General features: G+C 36.9%; 1 protein-coding gene, 1 long non-coding RNA gene and 1 other non-coding gene across 6 annotated transcripts in view; 1 reads left to right on the top strand and 2 right to left on the bottom strand.

Annotated features, from left to right (window-relative positions):
* Window positions 1-20780, top strand: part of KLHL20 (kelch like family member 20) — a 35183-nt gene extending 14403 nt beyond the window's left edge. For 2 of the 4 annotated variants that reach the window (XM_002760358.6, XM_008985000.5), the window contains 7 exons: window positions 1503-1618; window positions 2560-2743; window positions 6982-7125; window positions 11470-11603; window positions 12783-12991; window positions 16115-16221; window positions 19170-20780. In XM_002760358.6, coding sequence (XP_002760404.1) covers window positions 1503-1618; window positions 2560-2743; window positions 6982-7125; window positions 11470-11603; window positions 12783-12991; window positions 16115-16221; window positions 19170-19254 — 979 coding nt within the window. In that variant the 3' untranslated portion in view covers window positions 19255-20780. The remainder of the gene's footprint in view (window positions 1-1502; window positions 1619-2559; window positions 2744-6981; window positions 7126-11469; window positions 11604-12782; window positions 12992-16114; window positions 16222-19169) is intronic. The other 2 variants (XM_078356271.1, XM_017966088.4) reach the window with 1 other exon arrangement.
* On the bottom strand, window positions 10269-10375 carry LOC118149300 (U6 spliceosomal RNA). Its single transcript, XR_004736690.1, has one exon. It is a non-coding gene; the product is annotated as a U6 spliceosomal RNA (small nuclear RNA).
* Window positions 19548-21356, bottom strand: LOC144580261 (uncharacterized). Its single transcript, XR_013529529.1, has 2 exons — window positions 21233-21356; window positions 19548-19737 (listed from the first exon to the last, which is right to left on the bottom strand). It is a non-coding gene; the product is annotated as an uncharacterized LOC144580261 (long non-coding RNA).
* Window positions 21357-24918: the final 3562 nt, after the last annotated feature.

The raw sequence follows: 24918 nt of genomic DNA, 5'->3' as shown, positions 1-24918 counted from the left end.
TGCCCGGCCTAAAAGCTGTTCCTTCAACAGGAGAGGCTGAAGGGGATTTTAGATGTTTCTATTTTATTTTAGCATATCTTTTTTATATTAGTTATTCATTTTTCTCTTTGCTATGGACTAGAGTTAAACTAAATAGATGTTTGTCTTTTACATTTAAAACACAGACAAATGGTAATTAATTATCCTAACTATTGCAAAAAGGAAAACCATATACATTATACATGCTGAAATCTCAAGAAATAATACATAGATGCCCTTCCTCTGTTAAATATAAATCAGATTGTACTGATTTGATGCAGAAAGTAAAGGTAGTTATGAAGTCACATTTGAAAGAAGACCCTTCCTGATACCCTAACTTCTTTGTGCTGCAGTTTCTTCCTCTATGAAGTGAGGATAATAGTGCCTATTCCATAAGGCTGTTGTGAAGATTAAATGAGTTTATATATATTAAGCACTTAAAAACCAGGACTAGCACAAAGCTGTAAGTGTTGTTACTACCATTAATTTTGTGTTGGTTTGTTCAGTATTATAATTCTATATTATTCTTTCTAGGAACTCTTGAATGACCTAATGAACTATTAGGAGGTCAAAGTCTTTGTCTTTATGGGAAACTAGAAAAAGTTCTTCATCATTGGCTTGGGTTTTTGGGGTTTGTTTGTTTTTGTTTTTAGGACAGATAAATTCAGAAAGGGCCTTAGTAAAGCCTTATATTGGAAAGTACATTATTGGGTAATGCTTGGCACTGGTCCAGCAGAAATAAATTACTCTTTGTAGCATAAATAACAAGAATGAAAATAGAGGGTAATATAGGAAACACTTTCAGAGTTGTTGCAGAACAGAGTAACAGATTGAATTTGTACTAATCAGGTACTGAGTCACTTCAAAGTACTCAAGTGAAGTAAGTACATACACAGATAGTTTGTATTAGAATTACTGTATTGAACAAGTGTAATTAGCAGATTCTTCTCTTAAAGTATTTTAACAAGACAGAAAATTTGTCTTAGTAGACTTGTTGACAGTAAACCATTCATATGTTACCAGATAGCAAATTTGTGACAATACAGTATTTCTTTTTAGCAATCCAATTTTTGACCCAGTTATATTAATCTAGTAAATAACTAGTATCCTGGCTTGACATGCCACCTTGCTAATATCTTGCAGGATCTAATAAAATGTATTAGAAAGTGGTAACTCTGCAGTTTGGTAATTGAATTGTAATTTTTACTTTTTCATAAGTTATCTTGGCTGTAAGCATGTTGAGCATTAGGCTAAATTTGCAGTGAAATATGAGTCATGATAGAAATACTAATCAATTCACAACTCAGTTTGACTGGTATTATTGCTTTCATGTTCGTACCAATTTTAATATTGGCTGGTATTCATCATTTGGTTTGATTTATGCTTGCTTCTCTTTGCCAACCTATATATTCCTAAACTACACTGAGACTTAACTAACAATGTAATTTAGATATGTGAAATAAAGGCAGAAATTTTTTTCACAGAGACTTGGTAGATGAGGCTAAAAACTACCTCCTATTGCCACAAGAACGACCACTAATGCAAGGACCAAGGACGAGACCACGGAAACCTATCCGATGTGGGGAGGTACTCTTTGCAGGTTTGGATCTTAATATACTGTTACTAAACTGAATATTTTCCCATATGAGAAATTGTCATTTGAATAATCCTTTGGACAATTGTGATATCTACTGTCATAAGAAACAAATAACAAGTCAGCATGTAGCTTGACTCTTAACCCATGATTCAAAACTGGTATACTCCAAAAGAGTGCTCTGTTTTCTTTTTCTCATTCGATATCTTTGATATTTATTTTTATATAAATCCAAAAATGTTGGCTGGGCACAGCGGCTCATGCCTATAATACCAGCACTTTGGGAGGCCAAGTCAGAGGCCAGGAGTTTGAGACCAGCCTGGGCAATATAGGGAGGCCTCATCTTTACAAAAAATAAGAAAAACAATTAGTTTGGTGTACAAGTGCATGCCTGTAGTCCCAGCTACTTGGGAGGCTAGGACAGGAAGATGGCTTGAGCCTAGGAGGTCAAGGCTGCAGTGAGCCGTGATTGTACCGCTGTACTCCAGCCTGGGCAACAGGACAAGATCCTTTCTCAAAAACTAAAAATGTCATGCAGTAGATATTTTGTTGAAATGAGTCACATGCATTAATTTATATATCAATATGCAAGTCATAATTATGTGGAATTGTGAGAAAACATATTAAATAGTTATAATTTATTTCTTGATTCTATGCATATCCATCTATAATTTCTCCATTCTGTGCATATAGCCATATTATCTCATAATCTTATTTGAATTGGTATCATTTCTTTGTAAAATATATGTAATACTAACTTATTTACAAAATTAATTAGATTATAGCAATCCCAGTGGAATGAGTTAAAGTCATAATTTGCATTTTGACCCACTACTAGAGACATGTGGTTAGTCTAAGCATTAGGGCACAGGGAAGTTAGTAGTGAGTGTTACTACATGCTATACTTTAGGATAGGATTCTCTTGACCATTTCTGTTACATCCCCAGTTGGTGGTTGGTGCAGTGGAGATGCCATTTCCAGTGTTGAACGATATGACCCACAGACCAATGAATGGAGAATGGTGGCTTCAATGAGCAAAAGGAGATGCGGAGTTGGAGTCAGTGTTCTTGATGATCTGTTATATGCAGTAGGAGGCCATGATGGATCCTCTTATCTCAATAGCGTTGAAAGGTGAGTAAAGTCAATCTGTAATTTTTTCTCTACTATTCATATAGTTTTATTTGAGATGTTAATTAGGAAACAAAGATGATTTAATGCATTTTAGTATTGCATCTGTGTCACAGTTGGCAACCTAAACAAATTAGCATGATAACACAAATTCTTCATGATCTGGTGTCCACCTGTGTCTCCTGTGACACACTACCACTCCCTAAGCATGGTACTGTAGACACATCAATTGCCTGAAGTTCCTTCATACCTCTCTCCTTACTTATATGCATGCTATTCTTTTTTCTCTGAGATATTTCTGCCCCTTTTAAGACTTACATTTCCTTTAAGACACAAACGTTACTTATTATATAAAACTTTCTATTATACCATACAGATGAGTTAATTGTTCCTTTGCCCTTCCATAAGTATTTTGAACACACTTGTACATATCCATTGAACTATACATGTTGAAATGTATTTCACCATAATATCTATCACAGTGACTGGGCACATTGGGAATCTATAGCAACTGATGTTTCAGTAGCTTCTTGCTCTCAAGAAGCTGTGTTGATTAACAGTGACTCTTTATTTCCATAACACATCTATGAAACCCTGCAGCATATCAAGTTCTAAAGGTATAGATTGTGCAGCTGGGGAAAAATATCTTAAAAAGCAGAGGGATCAGTCCCATAGAAGTATGTAACATGGAGAAAGCTCATCTCTACAAAAAATACAAAAATTAACCACTTGTGGTACATGCCTGTAGTCCTAGCTACCCAGGAGACTGAGGCAGGAGGCCTGCTTGAACCTGGGAGATAAAGGTTGTCGTGAGATGAGATTGCACCATTGCACTCTAGTCTGGGTGACAGAACAAGACTCTGTCTCAAAAAAAAAATAACAGTGAACACACTTAAAAATAAATTGATGGGATCGCAGAAGAGATCATGGCAGATGGAAGGCAGGACTAGATTGAAGCTCCAGACCAAACAGCATGTGGAGGCTTGATTGTGAATTTTAGCTCCAGATTAACTGCAAGAACAAGCCAGCAATCCCAAGAGGACCTATAGACCCTCTGAAGGAAATGTACTGCTCCTGTAGGACCTGGGAGACACCCCAAATACTGTGAGTGCCCCAACTCGCTAACCGAATCCAACATCATATCAAAAAGATAATCCACCATGATCAAGTGGGTTTCATACTAGGGATGCAGGGATGGTTTAACATATGCAACTCAGTAAGTGTGATACACGACATAAACAATTAAAAACAAAAATCACGTGATCATCTCAATAGATTAGGAAAAAACATTCAAGAAAATCCAGCATTCTTTTATGATTACAACTCAGCAAAATTGGCATACAAGGGACATACTTTAACGTAATAAAAGCCATTTATGAAACCCACAGTCAACATACTGAATGGGGAAAAGTGTAAAGCATTCCCTCTGAGTATGGGAAAAAGACAAGGATGCCCACTCACCACTCCTCTTCAACACAGTACTAGAAGTCCTAGCCAGAGCAATCAGACAAGAGAAAAAAAATATAGGGCATCCAAATCAGTAAAGAGGAAGTCAAACTGTCACTGTTAGCTGATGATATAATCATTTATCTTGAAAATCCTAAGGTCTCCTCTAGAAAACTCCTAGAATGGATAAAAGAATTCAGCAAAATTTCTGGATACAAGATTAATGCGTACAAATCAGTAGCTCTTCTATACACCAACAGCAGCCAAGCAGAGAATCAAATCAAGAACTCAACCTTTTTAAAAATAGCTGCAAAAAATAAAATACTTAGGAATATACCTAACAAAAGAGTTGAAAGACCTCTACAAGGAAAATGACAAAACACTGCAGAAAGAAATCACAGATGCCACAAACAAATGGAAACACATCCCATGCTCATGGATGGATAGAATCAATATTGTGAAGATGACCATACTGCCAAAGCAATCTGTAAATTCACTGCAATCACCATCAGAGTACCACCATCATTCTTCACAGAATTAGAAAAAACAATTATAAAGTTCATATAAAACCAAAAAAGAGCCTGCATAGCCAAAGCAATACTAAGCAAAAAGAACAAATCTGGAGGCATCACACTACCTGATTTCAAACTATACTATAAAGCCATAGTCACCAAAACAGTGTGGTACTGGTATAATAGGCCCATAGACCAATGGAACAGAATAGAGAACCTAGAAATAAACCCAAATGCTTTAGCCAACTTATCTTCAACAAAGCAAACAAAAACATAAAGTGAGGCAAGGACAGTCTTTCAACAAATGTTGCTGGGATAATTGGCTAGCCACATGTAGGAAAATGAAACTGGATCCTCATCTCTCACCTTATACAACAATCAGCTCAAGATGGATTAAGGACTTAAACCCAAGACCTGAAAATATTAAAAAGTCTAGAAGATAACATAGGAAAAACCCTTCTCAACATTGGCTTAGGCAAGGATTTCATGACCAAAACCCCAATGCAAATGCAATAAACACAAAGATAAATAGCTAGGACCTAATTAAATTTGCATGGCAAAAGGAACAGTCAGCAGAGCAAACAGACAACCCACAGAATGTGAGAAAATCTTCACAATCTGTACATCTGACAAAGGACTAATATCAAGAACCCACAATGAACTCAAATCAGTGAGAAAAAAAAACAGTCCTATCAAAAACTGAGCTAAGGACACGAATAAACAGTTCTCAAAAGAAATAGAAAAATTGCCAACAAACATATGAAAAAAATGCTCAACATCACTAATGATCAGGGAAATGCAAATCAAAACCACAGTGCAGTACCACTTTACTCCTGCAAGAATGGCCATAATCAAAAAATCAAAAACCAGTAGATGTTGGCATGGATGCGGTGAACAAGGAACACTTCCACCCTGCTGGTGGCAATGTAAACTAGCACAGCTGCTATGGAAAACAGTGCAGAGATTCCTTAAAGAACTGAAAGTAGAACTACTATTTGATCCAGTAGTCCCACTACTGGGTATCTACCCAGAAGAAAAGAAGTCATTAATTGAAAAAGATATTTGCACACATGTTTCTGGCAACACAATTCACAATTGCAAAATCATGGAAGCAACCCAAATGTCCATCAGCCAATGAATGGATAAAGAAACTGTGATATATCTATATATAATGGAATACTACACAGCCATAAAAAGAAATGCATTAACAGCATTTGCAGTGACCTGGATGAGATTGCAGACTATTATTCTAAGCAGTGTAACTCAGGAATGGAAAACCAAACATCATATGTTCTCACTGATATATGGGAGCTAAGCTGTGAGGACACAAAGGCATAAGAATGATACAGTGAACTTTGGGGACTTAGTGGGGAAGAGTCAGAGGGGGGTGAGGGGTAAAAGGCTACACATAATGGTGCATTGCATACTGCTTGGGTGATGGGTGCACCAAAATCACAAATCACCACTACAGAACTAACTCATGTAACCAAATATTATCTGTACCCTAATACCCCAACAACTTAAGGGAAAAAAGAACACATCCCAGTTTAAAAAAATCATGAGTCAAATAAGAGTAAAAATAGTTAAATATTCATACCTTAACAATTTAGCCTATATATATCAAAATGGATAGAATGCAACTAAGGTGGTACCCAAAGGCAAATTTACACGAATTTTAGCTTACATACATTTATATAAATTATATGCATTTGGAAGTAAGAAAGGTGCAAAATAAATGAATCACGCTTTTAAACCAAGTCACTGAAAAAGTAACAAAACCCAATAAACAGGCCGGGCATGGTGGCTCACGCCTGTAATCCCAGCACTTTGGGAGGCTGAGGTGGGTGGATCATGAGGTCAAGAGATCGAGACCATCCTGGTCAACATGGTGAAACCCCGTCTCTACTAAAAATACAAAAAAATTAGCTGGGCATGGTGGCGCGTGCCTGTAATCCCAGCTACTCAGGAGGCTGAGGCAGGAGAATTGCCTGAACCCAGGAGGCAGAGGTTGCGGTGAGCCGAGATCGTGCCATTGCACTCCAGCCTGGGTAACAAGAGCGAAACTCTGTCTCAAAAAAAAAAAGAAAGAAAAGAAAATATTTCATACATAAATTTCAAAAAAAATAAACACAAACTAGATTTTCAAATGTTTTAGTTATTATTAATCAGCCCATACTTAGGGGAAAGAATATATATCATATAAATCTGTGAATTTAGAATATGTAAACCTAGCCAAGCTTCCTTTGTGTAATACAAACTCTCCTCTTGGTATGTTCTTCTCAGGTATGACCCCAAAACAAACCAGTGGAGCAGTGATGTAGCCCCTACAAGCACCTGCAGGACAAGTGTTGGTGTGGCAGTACTTGGAGGCTTTCTCTATGCTGTGGGTGGCCAGGATGGTGTGTCTTGCCTGAACATTGTTGAGAGGTGATTTTTAAGTCATTTTTCATATTTTTATTTTAAAGAACATAGGGCTCTTTAAAAGAAACAAGTACAGGCCAGATATGGTGGCTCACACCTGTAATCCTAGCACTTTGGAAGGCCAAGGCAAGTGGATTGCTTGAGCTTAGGAGTTCAAGACCAGCCTGGGCAACATGGCGATATAAAAAAATATAAAAAACAATTAGCCGGCCATGTTAGTACACACCTGTAGCCCCAGCTATTTTGGGGTTGAGGCGGGAGGATTGCTTGAGCCCAGGAGGTCAAGGCTGCAGAGAGCCGAGATCACACCACTGCACTCCAGCCTGGGTGCAAAGTGAGATCCTGTCTCAAGGAAAAAAAAAAGAAACAACTACAGCTGAATTTGGGACACTAGAGGATCCACTGTTCAGTGGATTTCCCATAGGCTTTCAGGAAAAAGTCTTCAGTTGATCTTAAAGTCTAGCAAAATGAAAGATCTAAAAAGAAAGTTTTTTTTTTAATTAACAAGAATTGTATATATTCTTAGGGTACAGCATGATGTTTTGAAATATATATAGCTTGCGGAATAGCTAAATCAAGCTAATTAACATATTTACTACCTCACATACTTATGATTTATTTGTGGTGAGAACACTTAAAATCTACTCTCAAGTATACAATTTGTTGTTAATAACTGTAATTACTATGTTGTACATTAAAACTCTTGAACTCTTGAATTTATTCCTCTTCTCTAACTGAAATTTCGTATTCATTTACCAAGATTTCCTTACCAAGATTTCCTCGCTGCCCCTCACCTCGCCATCCCCTGGTAACCACCATTCTACTCTCTACTTCTATGAGTTCAACTTTTTTAGCGTCCTCATATAAGTGAGATCATGCAATATTTGTCTTTCTATGTTTAGCTTGTTTCACTTATTGTCCTCCAGGTTTATCTATGCTGTCACAAATGCCAGGATTTCCTTCTTTTGTAAGGAAATCTGTAAGGAAGAGTATTTTGTTCATATATGCTACCTTTTCTGTATCCATTGATTTGTTGAGGTACATTTAGGCTAACTTCATATCTTTTCTATTGTAAATAATGCTGCAATGAATATGAGAGTACAGGTATCTCTTCACCATACTAATTTCATTTCCATTGGGTATATACATAGTAGTGGGATTGCTGTATCATATGATAGTTCTACTTTTAATTTTTTGAGGAACCTCCATACTGTTTTCCATAATGGCTATACTAATTTACATTTTCATCAGTAGTGTGCAAGGGTTTCCTTTTCTCCATATTCTTGCTAACACTTGTTTTCTTTTTTTATATAGTAGCCATTCTAACAGGTGTGACATATTTCATTGTGATTTTAATTTGCATTTCCATGATAATTAGTGATATTGAGCATTTTCTCATATACTTAGCCATTTGTATGTATTCTTTTGAGAAGTATCTATTCAGGTCCTTTGCCCATTTTTTAATCAGATTATTTGTTTTCTTGCTATTGACTCTGTAGATTGTCTCTTCACTCTGTGGATTGTTACCTTCACTGTGCAGAACCTTTTTAGGTTGATGTAATCGTATCTTTTTTGCTTTTGTTGGCTATGCTTTGGGGGGCATAACCTGAGTTTTCCAACTGTCACACTGATTGTACCTAACATTGAAATGTTAGAAATGTATTTCAGATTACATTCTATATATGATATCAAGCATATCACTTGTTAAATCTGTTCTGATTTTTTTTTTCCTGAATCTATCTGGAATGTACTTAATGCATGACTCTATCCAGACTTCCCTGAGAGAAATGATTAAGTAATAATACTTTGTATAGAACATCTTATAAAAAGCCCAAAGTATTTCGTATATAGACTCTCATTAACCATTGAAGTATGCTTAGGGAATCTGGGTGGGCTGCCATAGTCACTGTATACTGGTGTACAAAGAGTTAAATTTGGTGGAACAGATTTAGTTCTTAATTTCTTTTGTCAGCTTTTTGTCATTAGATTTTAGAGTCTTGTGCTATGATTACTGATAAGAACATATCATATTTCATCCTCACTTAAAAAGAAATGAGTCATGACTCTATAAAAATTTTTGAGGTAGCATTCACTATGTATATACATTTTTACCATGTATATGTTGAAAAGTTTACCTGTCATAAGCAGAGAGAAAATTGAAGGTGACTCTTGAAAGCTATGCCAGTTGCCTTTTATCTCTCTGTCAAGAAATCTGTTTTTTCACTTTCAAAACTCAGTACAGGAGGATAGCAGCAATGACGGCATAGCTTTTTAATATCTCCAAATACCCACGTGAAAACAGACAGTATAGTAATAGATAGCAAAGCTAGAAACCTGTGTACTAGTTCTGGAGATTGGAGTTGCACAATAATGTGAATATAGTTAACACTACTAAACAGTTAAAACATGGTTAATATAGTAAATTTTATGTTATGTGTATTTTACCACAATTTAAAAAACAAAAATCTATGAACAAAATTTAAGACAAAACTAAGGGAAAGGATATTCTCACAAACTCCAAAACACAAATGGGCAAAGAGAAACTACCACTGGCCACAAGACCTGCATGAATCTTCAGGAGAAATCAGAAAGAAGCAATTGGATGTCTGACAGATCTAAGAACAAAAGAAAAATTTTTAAGACTCTAATTATTTGCCTTCAGAAGATCATAGGGATCAAATTTATTATCTTAAAACTTGTAAATAAAGTGAAAGAAGTGAGCATATGTCCTGCCTTTATATGAACTGTGTCATATGAATTGAATAAGTAAATAGTAGATAAAATGATTGTTTCTTTATAAAATTATCCCAATTAAAGAAAATAAGTGGTAGAATATTATCATTTTGCAATACTTAGTAAATTATTGTATCTAGACATTGATAAACAGCTGCTAACACACCACCCTCTGTACTCTTGTCAAAGGAACCAAACTTCTGGATCCAGCTACCAATTTGCAGAACATACAAAGGACAGAGGAACAGAATTGCACTGCATTATGAATGTATAGTCAACCACATCCATATTATGGGGAAATTTGTTATACACTCCGGGTTCTAAAACAGATGAATTGCAGGGAGGAAAAGGAATGGAGGGAAACCCTGTAGATAATAATAAACTTTTTAAGTTGTTTTTTTTTTTTAATTTTTTTAAAAAATATGGAATGCTTCACGAAGCTGCGTGTCATCCTTGCACAGGGGCCATGCTAATCTTCTCTGTATTGTTCCAATTTTGGTATATGTACTGCCAAAGGGAGCACTAATTTAAGTATGTTTTTTTTAGAGATAGGGTCTCACTCTGTCGCCCAGGCTGGAGTGCAGTGGTACAATTGTAGCTCACAACTGTCTGAAGCAGTCCCCCTGCCTCAGCCTCCCAAGTAGATGGAAATGCAGGTGAACGCCACCATGCTTGGCTAATTTTTTTTCCCCAAATCTTTCATAGAGATAAGGTCTCTCTGTGTTGACCAAGCTGGTCTTAAACTCAAACTCCTGGCCTCAAACAGTCCTCCAGTCTCAGCCTTCCAAAGTGCGGGGATTACAGGTGTGAGCCACTGCACTTAAGCTTTTTTTTTTTTTTTTTTTTTGTCTCAGCCAGGCACAGTGACTCACCTGTAATCCCAGCACTTTCGGGGGGCCAAGGGGAGAGGATTGCTTGAGGCCAGGAGTTTGAGATTAGCCTGGTCAACACAGATTGACCTATTATTAAATAAATAAATATTAATTTATAATTTTAAAAATTAAATGCTAATGAGTATATAAACACAAGGAAATGATAACTGTTAAAAGTCAGGATAATGGTTACTTTGTGGGAAAGAGAAGATTGAGATTGGAAAAGGACACATTGCAGGACTTCCAGAGTGGCATGCAAAGTTCTTTTTCTTGGCTTGGGTGGTGGTTTCTAGGGGGTTTTCCTGATTATAACTCTAAACTATACATTTTTGTGTGTGTGGCTTTCTGTATTTTTATTTTACAGTTTTATTTTATAATAAAAATGTTGTTTTAAAGAACTGTGCAAAATACTTCTACTTCCAAACAGGATGTAGTAGAGAATAATAGCCATCACTCCAACTATAACAACTAGAAAAAGACGACAAATTACAAAAATCATATTTTAAAAGACATCAGAGGCATGTAAAAATGAACTAAAATTTCATTAAAGAGCCTGTGTATGTGAGCTGTGACAGGTTGTTTTTTTCCCTGGGGACATTTTCCAAGTCTGAGTAGAAAATAGCTTAATAACTGGCACAGACATAATTGTGACTTTTTTCTAATGGCTATTAGTGTAATTTCAGATCGTATGAAAAAGGTTTCACTTAATAAGAACAAGCATACAGTCTGGTTTCCCTCACTACAGGTATGATCCAAAGGAGAACAAGTGGACTCGGGTAGCTTCTATGAGTACCAGAAGACTAGGTGTGGCTGTGGCTGTGTTAGGAGGGTTCTTATATGCTGTAGGTGGCTCTGACGGGACATCTCCACTCAACACAGGTTAGTTCTTTCCAAAGGCAATTAGGTTCCCCAAAAGCAGAACATTTTCCTGGAGAGTCCTCCTACAAAAAGTATAAAAACTCCAGGTTTTCCTAGGAAAATGCTTTATTTTCCCTCCAGGAGAGTGCAGCTCTCAGTTCTTCCTCAGCTCCTACTGTAGTCATAGTCTGAGTATATTCCCCAGATATTTCTTTGTTCCTGTTTTACAAGCTGCTGGAAATTTATAATGAATTTTAAAAACTACTTTCTTATATAATTAGTTCCTTTTACCATCACAACTTCTCCTAAAAAAAAAAATACTCTGTTATAATCTAAGAATAAATAAAAACTTAGAACTACAAATCAGTTTATTTGGATTTTGTTGTTTTTGTTTTTTTATGACAGGGTCTCACTCTGTCACCCAGGCTGGAGTGCAGTGGCACGATCTTGGCTCACTGCAACCTCTACCTCAGAGGCTCAAGCGATCCTCCCACCTCAGCCTCCTGAGTAGCTGGGATTACAGGTGTGTGCCACCACGCCTGGCTGATTTTTGTATTTTTAGTGGAGATGGGGTTTTGCCATGTTGCCCAGGCTGGACTTAACCTCCTGAGCTCAAGCAGTCTGCCCACCTCATCCCCCCAAAGTGCTGGAATTATAAGCTTGAGCCACTGCACCTGGCCTGGTTTGTTATTCCTTTCTATTTAGATATTATGGGTATATTTGCCTAAGGATATTGTTAGTGTGACAGTCATGCCAGATTAATTGTCACGTCTTCACTTCAGAGGCTTAAAATGCACTATGCTAGAGGGAAGGGAATACAGGATACAGAAGTTTTCTGATTATGATGATGAATTATTAGTATTTATTGATCATGTAGTCAATCTCCCCACTTAAAAACAAGGAGAGTGAGGCCGAGAGTCATGTAGCTAATTATTCATTTAGTCAAAACTAGAACCTGGAGTATCTGAACCCCAACACATGCCCTTTCCACTGTACTATACCTAGAAGAAACCAGCCCCTAATGAGAGTATATGTCATACTGTCCAGAGGTATACAAATCCTTCTCAGAAACAAAAATCAGATCATGTGGATCATGTGTTGAAAATATGTGTTATCACTAAGTATCAATGGCTATAAAGAAAACTGGAGGTGAGAGGAAATGGTTGAATGCTCACTTACTGGTTTTTCTTTTCTGTACAGTGGAGCGCTACAACCCTCAGGAAAACAGATGGCACACTATAGCCCCTATGGGGACCCGGAGGAAACACCTAGGCTGTGCAGTATATCAGGACATGATCTATGCTGTAGGAGGTAGAGATGACACTACAGAGCTGAGCAGTGCCGAGAGATACAACCCCAGAACCAACCAGTGGTCTCCGGTGGTAGCCATGACATCACGCCGTAGTGGAGTAAGTGGAGTTGATGAGAGTATATGTCATACTGTCCAGAGGTATACAAATCCTTCTCAGAAACAAAAATCAAAACAAAAACTTAAGTTGCTTCCAAATCTTGGCTATTAATAGTGCTGCAATAAACATGGGAGTGCAGATCTCTCTTCACTATACTGATTTCCTTTCTTTGGGGTGTATACCTAGCAGTAAGATTGTTGGATCATAAGATAGTTCTATTTTTAGTTTTTTGAGGAACTTCCAAACTGTTGTACTAATTTACATTCGCACCAACAGTGTAGGAGGGTTGGCTTTTCTCTGCATCCTTGTCAGCAATCATTATGGCCTGTTTTTTGGATAAAAGCCATTTTAACGGGGGTGAGATGACATCTTATTGTCATTTTCATCTGCATTTCTCTAATGATCAGATGTTGACATATTTTCATATACCTATTTTCTATTTGTATGTCTTCTTTGGAGAAAGGTCTATTCAGATCTTTTGCCTACTTTTGAATTGGATTATTAGACTTTTTTCTATTGAGTTGTTTGAGCCCCTGTATATTTATTTGAGTTATTAATCCCATGTTAGATGGGTAGTTTTCTCTCATTCTGAGGGTTGTCTCTTCACTTTGTTGATTGTTTCCTTTGCTATGCAGAAGCTTTTTGACTTAATGTGACCCCATTTGTCCATTTTTTCCTTGGTTACCAGTGCTTGTGGAGTATTACTGAAAAAAATCTTTGTGCAGACCAATGTCCTGGAGAGTTTCCCCAGTGTTTTCTTTTAGCAGTTTCATAGTTTGAGGCCTTAGATTTAAGTATTTAATTCATTTTAATTTGATTTTTATATATGGCAAAAGATAGGGTCTAGTTTCATTCTTCTGCATGTAGGTATCTAGTTTTCCCAGCACCATTAATTGAAGAGATTGTTCTTTCCCTAGTGTATGTTCCTGGCACCTTTGTCAAAAAAACCAGTTTAGTGGAGATGTACAGGTTTATTTCTGGGTTCACCATTCTGTTCCATTGGTCTATGTGTCTGTTTTTATGCTAGTCTCATACTGTTTGGGTTAGTGTAGCTCTTTAGTATAATTTGAAGTCAGATAATGTGATTCCTCTAGTTTTGGTCTTACTGCTCAAGATAGCTTTAGCTATTCTGGGTCTTTGTGGTTGCATACAAATTTTAGGATTATATTTTCTATTTCTGTGAAGACTGTCGTTATTTTAGTAGGGATTGCATTGAATCTGTAGATTGTTTTGGATAGTATGGACATTTTAACAATATTGATTATTCCAATCCATGACATGGACTGTCTTTTCATTTTTGTGTGTCCTCTTCAGTTTCTTGCATCAATGTTTTCTAGTTTTCATCATAGAGATTTTTCACTTCTTGGCCGGGCACAGTGGCTCAAGCCTGTAATCCCAGCACTTTGGGAGGCCGAGGCGGGTGGATCACGAGGTCAAGAGATCAAAACCATCCTGGTCAACATGGTGAAACCCCGTCTCAACTAAAAATACAAAAAATTAGCTGGGCATGGTGGTGCGTGCCTGTAATCCCAGCTACTCAGGAGGCTGAGACAGGAGAATTGCCTGAACCCAGGAGGTGGAGGTTGTGGTAAGCCGAGATCGCACCATTGCACTCCAGCCTGGGTAACAAGAGTGAAACTCTGTGTCAAAAAAAAAAAAGAGATTTTTCACTTCTTTGGTTCAGTTTATTCCTAGGTATTTTATTTTATTTGTAGTGACTGTAAATAGGATAACTTTCTTGATTTCTTTTTCAGATTGTTTGCTGTTGGCATATAGAAGTGCTACTGATTTTGTATATTGATTTTGTATCCTGCAGCTTTACTGAATTTATCAGTTCTAATAGTTTTTTGGTGGAGTCTTTAGGTTTTTCCAAACACAAGCTCATATTATCTGCAAAGAAGGATAATTTGACTTCTTCCTTTCTAATTTGGATGCCCTTTATTTCTTTCTCTTGCTCTATCACTCTAGCTAGGACTTCCAGTACTATATCGAGTAACAGTGGTGAAAGTGCGCATCCCTGTCTTGTTCCAGATCTTAGAGGAAAGGCTTTTAGTCTGTTCCCCATTCTAAATGATGCTATCTGTGGGTCTGTTATATATGGCTTTTATTGTATTGAGGTATGTTCCCTCTATACCCAGTTTTTTAAGGTTTTTATCATAAAGGGATGCTTACTTTTATCAAATGCTTTTTCAGCATCAATTGAAATGATGATTTGGTTTTTGTCCTTCATTCTGTTGATATGATGTACCACACTGATTGATTTGCATATGTTGAACAATTGTTACATTCCTGGGATAATTTCTGCCTGGTCATGATGAATCTTTCTAATGTGTCATTGAATTCAATTTGCTGGGATTTTGTTGAAGATTTTTGCATCATTGTTCATTGAGGGTATTGGACCGTAGTTTCCATTTGTATTATTAGTAGAGTCCTCCTGCCTCACCCTTCCAAGTAGCTGGGACTACAGGTGTGCACCACCACACCCAACTAATTTTTGTATTTTTTGTAGAGACAGGGTCTCACTATGTTGCCCAGGCTGGTCTCGAACTCCTGGGCTCAAGAGATCCATCCACCACAGCCTCCCAAAGTGCGAAAGGTTTTAAAGAGGAAAGTGACAGTATGGTTAGATTTTTCTCTTTTGCTTTATGTAGATGGGAGTCTCACTGTGTTGCTCAAGCAGGTCTTGAACTCCAGGCTTCAAGTAATGCTCCCACCGAGGCCTTCCCAAAGTGCTGGGATTACTGGTTTGAGGCCTGGCCTAGATTTGTATTTTTAAAAGAGAATTTTAGTAGCAATTTGGAAAGAAAGATCAGAGCAGGCAAATGCCAGAGGAAGTGAGAGCAGTTTGGAGGTTGTTTGCTCACTCCTAGTGAACAGTTTTTCTAAAATTTAATAAATATATGTTTTGGATTCTGTGTGAATATTCTAATTGAATACATAATTTTATAGTTCCCCTAATTTGATAGACTTTTGTTGTTGCATTTTCCCTCTGTGTTTCAGTAAACCAAAATATAAGGCCATAAAGAATTATCTTTTGTTAAACAGATTTATCCAGAAACCAGTCTATAATTTCCTTATGATTGTCTAATTTCTTCAGTAGCTTACTGTATTTTGTTTGTGTAGGTTGGCCTGGCAGTGGTCAATGGACAGCTCATGGCAGTAGGAGGTTTTGATGGCACAACATACTTGAAGACCATAGAAGTTTTTGATCCTGATGCCAATACCTGGAGGTAACTTTTAAGTTGTGTAGCAAATCACCTCACTACTGACTTGGAAATCATAGCTTGAGATAGCCCATGACCATCAGAACTGGGATGGTCAGTATACTGAAGTACTTTGAAGAGGGCCGAAGTTACCCATATTCATGATTCATTTTGACTTGATTGCTCCAAAGTGGCTGAAATATTACAAAATTCACCTTTTTGGTAACTATCCAGTTTTATAATTAGAGATGGGGAAAATAATCTCCTTCCTAGCCCTATCATGTTCAGCTGAGAAAACTAAAGCACTGAGAAATAAAATGATTTGCCTAAAGTGAGTTAGTGACAGAGTTAGAATTGGAACCTAGGTCTTTGGCTCCATATCTGTCCTTGCCATTTTTGGTGTTCTTGTGGGAAGCCTATGCCCAGGAAAAACATACTGCAATGACTTTCAAATAATTAATATTTTAAAAAAATATTATTTCATTTTTAAACCTATTTTAACTTTTAGAGAAGAGGCTACACCTTATTTAAGAGAGTTTAACTTAAACTTCATTTCTAGGTTTAATTTTACTTTGCTTTTAAATCCTTAATGGTCTAATAAAGCTTTCCTAAGTAATTGTTTTTATAATTTCATATAAATTAGGTGATTTGCATTTATTTTAAATATTCAAGAATCTTTAAAACTTAGCAAAATTCTCTTAAACCTTTAAACTTAAAATAATTAAGTCTAAATCTTACCTCAATCACATTTTATAGTGGAATCACAAGACAAATCTTTAGATGCTCTAAAAAGCCAAATTCTCTTAAACACTATAAGAACTTAAAATGCCATATATATAGTTAATTTTCAGATTTCAAAAATAATACTATGGGTTTAATATACTTCATAGCTATAGTTAATTCTAAATACTAGTCTTCTAAGAAAACAGTTTTGCCTTCCAATCAATTTGGGATTTCCTTCTCAATAAAATGGGCTTACTTGCCTAAGCAAATTTAGGGTTACCACCTCAGTGGTTAAGGTTGCACATCAACCAGAAATATCAGGCTGGTCATGTGAGCTGAGCTGAGGCAACAGACATTCTGGGAAATTTTTCTTGTGACCATGAAGGATAAGCTGAGCTCCATTTTATTGTTACTATTCTAAAAGAGGCAGTCTTGTAGTCCATTCTTGCTGTATTCTAATACATTTCCTAATTTTAAGCCTGCAACTATACACCCAGTTTTTTCATCACCCTATTATATTCAATTATAGTCTCTCTCTAGAAAAGCCACCACTCTCACAGAGATTTAAGTGACATGCTTTGGAATCTGCATATTTCTCACAGCTCCATATAGCTCAGTGGTCACAAAACTAAAGTCAGGCTAATGATAGCATAGTACTTTTTGCTCCTACATCACATTTTTACAGTACTGTTCATTAAGTAAAGATCTACTACTGATGGCCAGGCCCAGTGACTCACGCCTGTAACCCCAGCACTTTAGGAGGCTGAGGCAGGCAGATCACCTGAGGTCAAGAATTCAAGACCAGCCTGGCCAATATGGTGAAAACCCATCTCTACTAAACCTACAAAAATTAGCCAGGCATGGTGTTGGCGCCTGTAATCCCAGCTACTTGGGAGGCTGAGGCAGGAGAATTGCTTGAACCTGGGAGACAGGTTGCAGTAAGTGGAGATTGCATCACTGCACTCCAGTTCTGGGTGACAGAGCGAGACTCCATCTCAAAAAAAAAAAAAAACAACACACAAGATTTACTTAGTGCTCCAAGCCCTGGGGATACAAAAGTGAATGACAGCAACAAAAATTCCAGCCCAGCACACACCTGTAATCCCAGCTACTATGGAGGCTGAGGCACAACGTTCTCTTGAACCCAGGTGGTGGAGGTTGCAATGAGCTGAGATCACACCACTGCACCCCAGCCTGGGTGGCAGAGTAAGCCTCTGTCTCAAAAACAAAAATTCCTTGCCCTCTGGAGCTAGCATTGTATTGAGGGAGACAAACAGTACCATACCAGGAGATGAAAGTGCTATGGAAAATATCAAAGCAGGGGAGGGGGCTAGGGAGGACAGAGAGGGGAATCTGTTTTCAAAGGTGGCCAGGGAAGGCCTCGTTGGAAAAGTAGCATTTTAGCAGAACGCAGTAACAGTAAAGGATAGGTAATGGCAAGCTCTGGGCCTCTCACTTGAGGATATTTTCTTCTACATACAGCTTTCTATTTTTACTGGGAATTTTGAATAAGCATAATTTCTGAAGACAGCCAAATTTACTGTCACTTAATCACTATAATCTTATCTGAGGACTTGTTTTTTAGTAACTGTCACTAAATATAATCAGTAATATATGACAAAGTAATAGTCATGAAATTCTTAAGGATAATCTGTTGAGAGATTAATAACTAAATATTTGCAGTTACATTTCCCAGACTCCAAAACCAACTCTACCTCATAGCTGATAAGGGTCTAGTATTCTTCTCCATGGAAGTCCTTAATTTTGAAGATGATCTTGTCACAAACTAGATGCTGACTTTACTCAAATCTGGTTTTGTTCTATAAGGGACTTGAGAAGGCTTACAGAGTACATATAAGCAAAGGGATAAAAATAAATAAAGCATTTTAGGCAAAGGGAAAATGTATGTAGGACAATAATATAGACAGGGCAATTACAAAAATGTAGAATATATAATTCTATGTAATTGTTAGAAGTGAGGTATAAAGTTGTAAAGTTCTGATGAAAAAAGTGATTATGATGCTCTCTCATTCTTCACACAGCCTCCTATGAGTGAGAGCATGTCTGAAACAGTCCTGCTACTCACCAGTGCTCAATTGCAGCTTCTATTCTTTAGAATGAAGACAGTATTTGTGTGAAGCTGAAAATATTAGTTGTAACATAAAACACAGAAATGTGTTAATAACATCTTATAGAAGAAATGGTGCTTTTTTTTCCAGTTAGAAAATCTCATTTTGTTTCTTTCTTTGCAGGTTATATGGCGGGATGAATTACCGTCGGCTAGGGGGTGGTGTAGGAGTTATTAAAATGACACATTGTGAATCCCATATATGGTGAAGACGTAGAAGACAGAGACTTGTATATATTCCTCTGTATTCTGGGAGCTTTGACTTTGGAGCTTTGTACAGCTTGAGAAAACATTAGAACAAATTTTATTCTTTGCTGGTGCCTCAACATATGGAAATACAAATCTGATGAAAGTACTTCAGCTGCAAGATGCACAGTAATTTTCAACTCTGTGCCGAAGAATATTTATTTTTTAATTTATCATGGTGTTTTTGTTGTTTTTGTTTTGAATTTATCCTTCCTCCCACCAAAAAAAAAAAAAAATTCCAAGCAGCAAAACTTACTTTGTAAGATATTGATTTAGGTTTGAAAATACTATTTAATAAGGGCGGAAGGGCTAATATGATTTGGTTACTATTTCTAGACACTCCGTCCACATGATTCCACTGCTTATAAGGATCACCAGGAATAAAGGTAGGTATACAAAATGTATGAGCTAGCCATTCTTGCACTAAGCACAGAAGACTTCAAAATCTAAAAAACAAGAAAAGGCAACATCTCATTTTAAATAGTACAATTCAGAAGGAATACTAAATCAATAAAAACCAGGACTCAGACACTACAGTTTTCATCAGTGTAATTTTATGTCTTGTTTCTTTCTATATGAACTTGTTTGTCTTTTTTCATAATATTCTCATAGAGTTTCTGCTAGATCTAGAGCTTTGCTCAGTGCCTCTTATAAAAACAATATATGAGTCTCATATGCTGTCTTGAGAATCCAAGAAAAGCATATGCAGCTCTACAAGAGTTACCAACTAAAGCAACTGTCTTTCCTATTTCCTTATTGCTACCAAGGACCAGCAGGGAGAAATGTCTTCTCCCAGCAGTGAATTCTGTTATGCAATTTATTCTTGATGCTCAGGCCTGGTTAAGCTGAGGCTTACCTTTAATAACAGCCTCCAAGGGAATAAATTCTTCAGTTCATGTAATAGCATACATTATGGAATGCAAAATCAATTGAGGCATTTTATTAATATCTTGGTTCTTTTTATACAAACAATGTATCATTATCTTCATTCTATAAGGCCAGTGTTACTACTACTCTCAAATTGCACTTTCTGATAAAAAGTTAAAAATTTTTAAGGAAAATATAATTTCAATGGTTAAAGTTTTTTTCTCATTGTATTCATAGGCAAATTTTTTTCAATATATTTTGCAAGAAAACCTTTGAATAAAACTGACTGCATTTAAAAGGAATAACCTCCTTCTCCCCTCTTCCCCATTACAAAGATGTTTGGCAACTTTGTGTTTACATTTAAAGATCATTTGCACCTTTTCAAGAAAAAAAAAATAAGTATTTAGTAAACAATTGTTTACATGTATCATTTATGCTTTTTTATAGCATGTGTAACTTTTTAAAATAAAGGTAGTATTTACCATTAAAAAATTTTTAGCTAATGCTTTTTATGCTTGTACTTTTGCTATTTAATTTGGAATTTGTTTCTATATCATTTATATTACCTGTATATAAAGTTACAAGTGCTTTCAACTTGAAGGAATAAAAGGATTGCCAGCCAGAATTATTACTAGGAATTTTCATTATATATTTTTATATGTTATATTACCTAACCTATAAACTTATTTTCTAGGTAGGACTTAGAATCATACAATTTTGACCCAGAAGGACTCTTTAATAGTCATCTAATCCAAATCTATTACACTGATCCAAGTCTGAAAACCTCAGAAGTCTGCCTAAGAATAAATAGTCAATTAATGACAAAACCAACATTAGAAATCAGTTTCCTCAATTCCCAGTCCATTCCTCTTTCTATACCACACTGCCACTCCAGGTTTACCTGAAACCAAATATATGAAACCAAATCTACTATTTCATACATCTAAGGAAAAAGAGAGTAAGGATAGCAAGAACAATGCTAGGGATTAGACTCTGCATTAGTCAGGAAGTCTCCAGTGGGAGCAATTCATAGAGCATTGATTCGAGTAGAAACACAGGAATTATAGTACTTGCCCGAGTCTTCATTGGAGCCTGTTAGAGGTTTGTTTTTCCCCTTCCACTGAAGGCACTCCAGTTGTATTATTGATTGAAATTTATTCTATTAAAGGTGTTGCTGTAAAATAGAATGTTTATTAACTTGTACGCATAGTTTTTTCCACAACTCAGTTAAGCTTGGGATGGGGGTTGGGTTGGCAGTCATTTTCATTTCATAAATAAGTCCACTGAAGCTTAGAAAGGTTAAAATGACATGGTAGGAGCTGAACCTTAAATCTGTAACCCGATTGCAAATCCTTTGTGCTCTGTACACATTCCCATACTCCTGTTTTTGTTTCCCAGTTTTGTTCCATAATGTTTTACCTGCAGATAACCCACACTGCAGTGCAGATAAACCAGTGTAAAAGAAGAGGTCTTTCCTGAAGATGTGAGGGAGTAGGGGATGAGCTTTCCAAACTTTATGTTAACTGAGGAAACAGATGGTCAAACAAAAAAAATTCAAGAAGGAAAGAAATATAGGAGAGATAGAAGCAAGAGAAGGCAAAAATGGCCCACTAAATCTTAGTATGTCTGCCCGGTGTGAGATACAGCTCTGTAAATTGCTTTGAGGGCCCTGCTGGAAATGACTGAAAAGAATGTTCCCAAGAAATGATAAAACTCTTTAACTAAGTTGTTGTACATGTCCCTAACAGTGGTCTTTCAATTATTTCACTTGTAAGGTTAGGAACTTAGATTATTTTAAATGTAAAAAAGAAAGGATGAGTATTCACTGAACTATCATTAAATAGTTGGGGTTATTCCAATAACAGTAACCTACTAATAACCCTATCCTAAAAGTCTTTAAGCCTGAATGCCTAGGAAAAGAGGACACATATCTTCAGTGTGAATTTAGATCAATGAACCCTTGGGCCTCTAAACAGGAACAGCCTCTGCTTTCAAAAAGCTTAGTTTTAAAACTTAGTTTCATCAAGCCTCTAGATCAGTGGTTCTCAGAGTATGGTCTGTGGACAATATCTTTCAAAGTATCCATGAGTCGAACCTATTTTCTTAGTAAAACAGTTTTCTGCCTTTTTTTAGTGTAGAGGCATTTGCGCTAATGGTGCAAAAGCTATGGTGGGTAAAACTGCTGGTGTCTTAGCATAAATTAAGGCAGTGGCACCAAACTGTACAACTAGCATAGTATTCACCACCACAGACTTGCAGGATTTTTTTTGTGCGTTTTTTTGGTTGTCGTTGTTTTAATTTGACACAAGAGTGTCGCTCTGTCACCCAGGCTTGAGTGCAATGGTGAGATCTTGGCTCACTGCACCCTATACCTCCTGGGTTCAAGCAGTTCTCCTGCCTCAGCCTCCCAAGTAGCTAGGACTGATTACAGGTGCCCACTTCCATGCCTGCCTAATTTTTGTATTTTTCTTAGAGACAAGGTTTCACCATGCTGGCCAGGCTGGTCTCAAACTCCTCCTGACCTCAAGTGATCTGCCCACCTCAGCCTCTCAAAGGTGCTGGGATTACAGGTGTGAGCCACCATGCCTCGCCTGGATTATTATTTTTTTTAATTTGCTTAAGAATGTCCTTGAAGAAGCAACAAAAATTATTAATTCACTAAATCTCAACCTGTGGACATATATCTTTTTTCAATATTTTATTTGACAAAATGGGAAGTATGCATAAAACACTGCTGCAAACCAAAAATACAAAGGTTGTCCCAAGAAAATCTTTTGAGACTGTTTTAAGATGCAAGCTGAAATACCTACTTTTTGGAAAAAAGACTGACACACAAATTAAGGTCATTCAGACTTGGGTGTTGGGCAGACATTTTCTCTAAAATGAACAAACTGAGGCTATCATTTCAAGGAACACAACTGACTACTTATTGTCAACCATATTCAACAGAAAATTACAATTTTGAGAGAGTTGTGTCAACTATGAACTTGACAGCTACTTAAAAACTTTTATGATGAAATTGGTGATGACATTAATGAATGCCTTTTTATTGCATAGTGAAGTGTGTCAACATGTGGAAGATCTGCCTAACTCATGGCATCAGTTTTTCTAAATGATTAATGCACAGGTTAAGATGTCTCCAAAGCACAAGATAGACCAACAGATTTTATGGGAACAATATGAAAGGTGCATTGATATGGTTTTAGATTTCAGCAATCACTTGTCAAGTTTTGATGTAATATCAAGAAAAATATCCATAATTATTAGAAAGGCTATTAAAATCCTCCTGCCCCTTCCAATTTCATATTTGTGTAAGCTGTATTTTCTTTATATACTTCAACCAAAATAATATATTGCAAAAGATTACAGAAGCAGATAAGAACTCAATTTCCTTCTCATAAGCCAGAAATTAAAGAGTTGTACATAAAATGTTTTAAAACACACATCACTAAATTTTTTGCTTGTGAAAAAAAATTTTGTTTTAAAAATGATAGCCTGGGGCAGGCACAGTGGCTCATGACTGTAATCCCATCACCTTGAGAGGCTGAGGCGGGCAGATCACTTGAGGTCAGGAGTTTTGAGACCAGCCTGGCCAGCATGGTGAAACCCTATCTCTATTAAATATACAAAAATTAGCTGGGCGTGGTGGTGCACACCCATAATGTCAGCTACTTGGGAGGCTAAGGCAGGAGAATTGCTTGAACCTGGGATTCGGAGGCTGCAGTGAACCAAAAAAGCATGTAAATAGGTTTATTTTTGATGTACTAATTTTTTTAATTTCTCAAATTTTAATTTCTAATATGGCAAATCACTAGATATAATGCATGCAAACAGAAGCTCTTTGTGTCCTCAAGTTTGTGAGACTTTAAAGGGATCTCAAGGCAAAAATGTTTGAGAACTGCTGCTCTAAATCTTCAGTTTATAGGAAATACAAAGGAACACAGGAATGTGTTAACTTCATAGCAATTCAATGATCAGAGTCCAAAAGTGCAAAATTTTACAAGACAAATAACTCAGCTTCTCCAAAAGCTGAATTGCAAGGAAAGAAAGTGGAGAGGGAGAAACAGAGTAAAGGAATTTAAAACTCCTATCATCAGCCTAGAGCGGTGACTCATACCTATTAATATAATCCCCCAGCACTTTGAGGGCCAGGCAGGAGAATTGCTTTAACCCAGGAATTCAAGACCAATTTAGACACAGAGACCCTGTCTCTACAAATGTGTGTGTGTGTGTGTGTGTGTGTGTGTGTGTGTGTGTGTAAAAATTAGCTGGGTATGTTGGGATTACTTGGCCCAGGAAGGTCCAGGCTGCAGTGAGCCATGATTACACCACTGCACTACAGCTTCGTTGACAGAGCAAGATCCTGTCTCAAAAGCCAACCAGATATGAGGGCGACCTGTGACATCCATCACCCTATTGATCGCCAGGGTTGATTCAGCTGATCTTGCTAGCTAGGCAGGTGTCCCCTTTCTCACCACTCCATGTGCATCCCTCTTAAAGCTATGCACTCGGTGGAAGAGGACAACTATTCCCAATAGAGGAAGACCGGTCCTTCAGTCAAGGGTATACCAGTAGCTGCACTCCCCTGCTAGAACCTCCAAACAAGCTCTCAAGGTCCATTTTTAAGAGAACATGGTAGTCATGCTTCCGAGACTCCGGACATTCCAAATGAGTTGCTGCATGTGGCAGTCTGCCTTTCTAAAAAAAAAAAACCCACCAAATTTCAGGTAATAAGGTACATGTTTCACATAATGCATTGC

The sequence above is a fragment of the Callithrix jacchus genome, chromosome 18 (genome assembly GCF_049354715.1).
Source record: "Callithrix jacchus isolate 240 chromosome 18, calJac240_pri, whole genome shotgun sequence".
In the NCBI taxonomy this organism is placed as follows: Eukaryota; Metazoa; Chordata; class Mammalia; order Primates; family Cebidae; genus Callithrix; species Callithrix jacchus.
The sequence above is the reverse complement of the archived record's forward strand: the minus strand, read 5'-3'. Positions and strand labels throughout refer to the sequence as shown.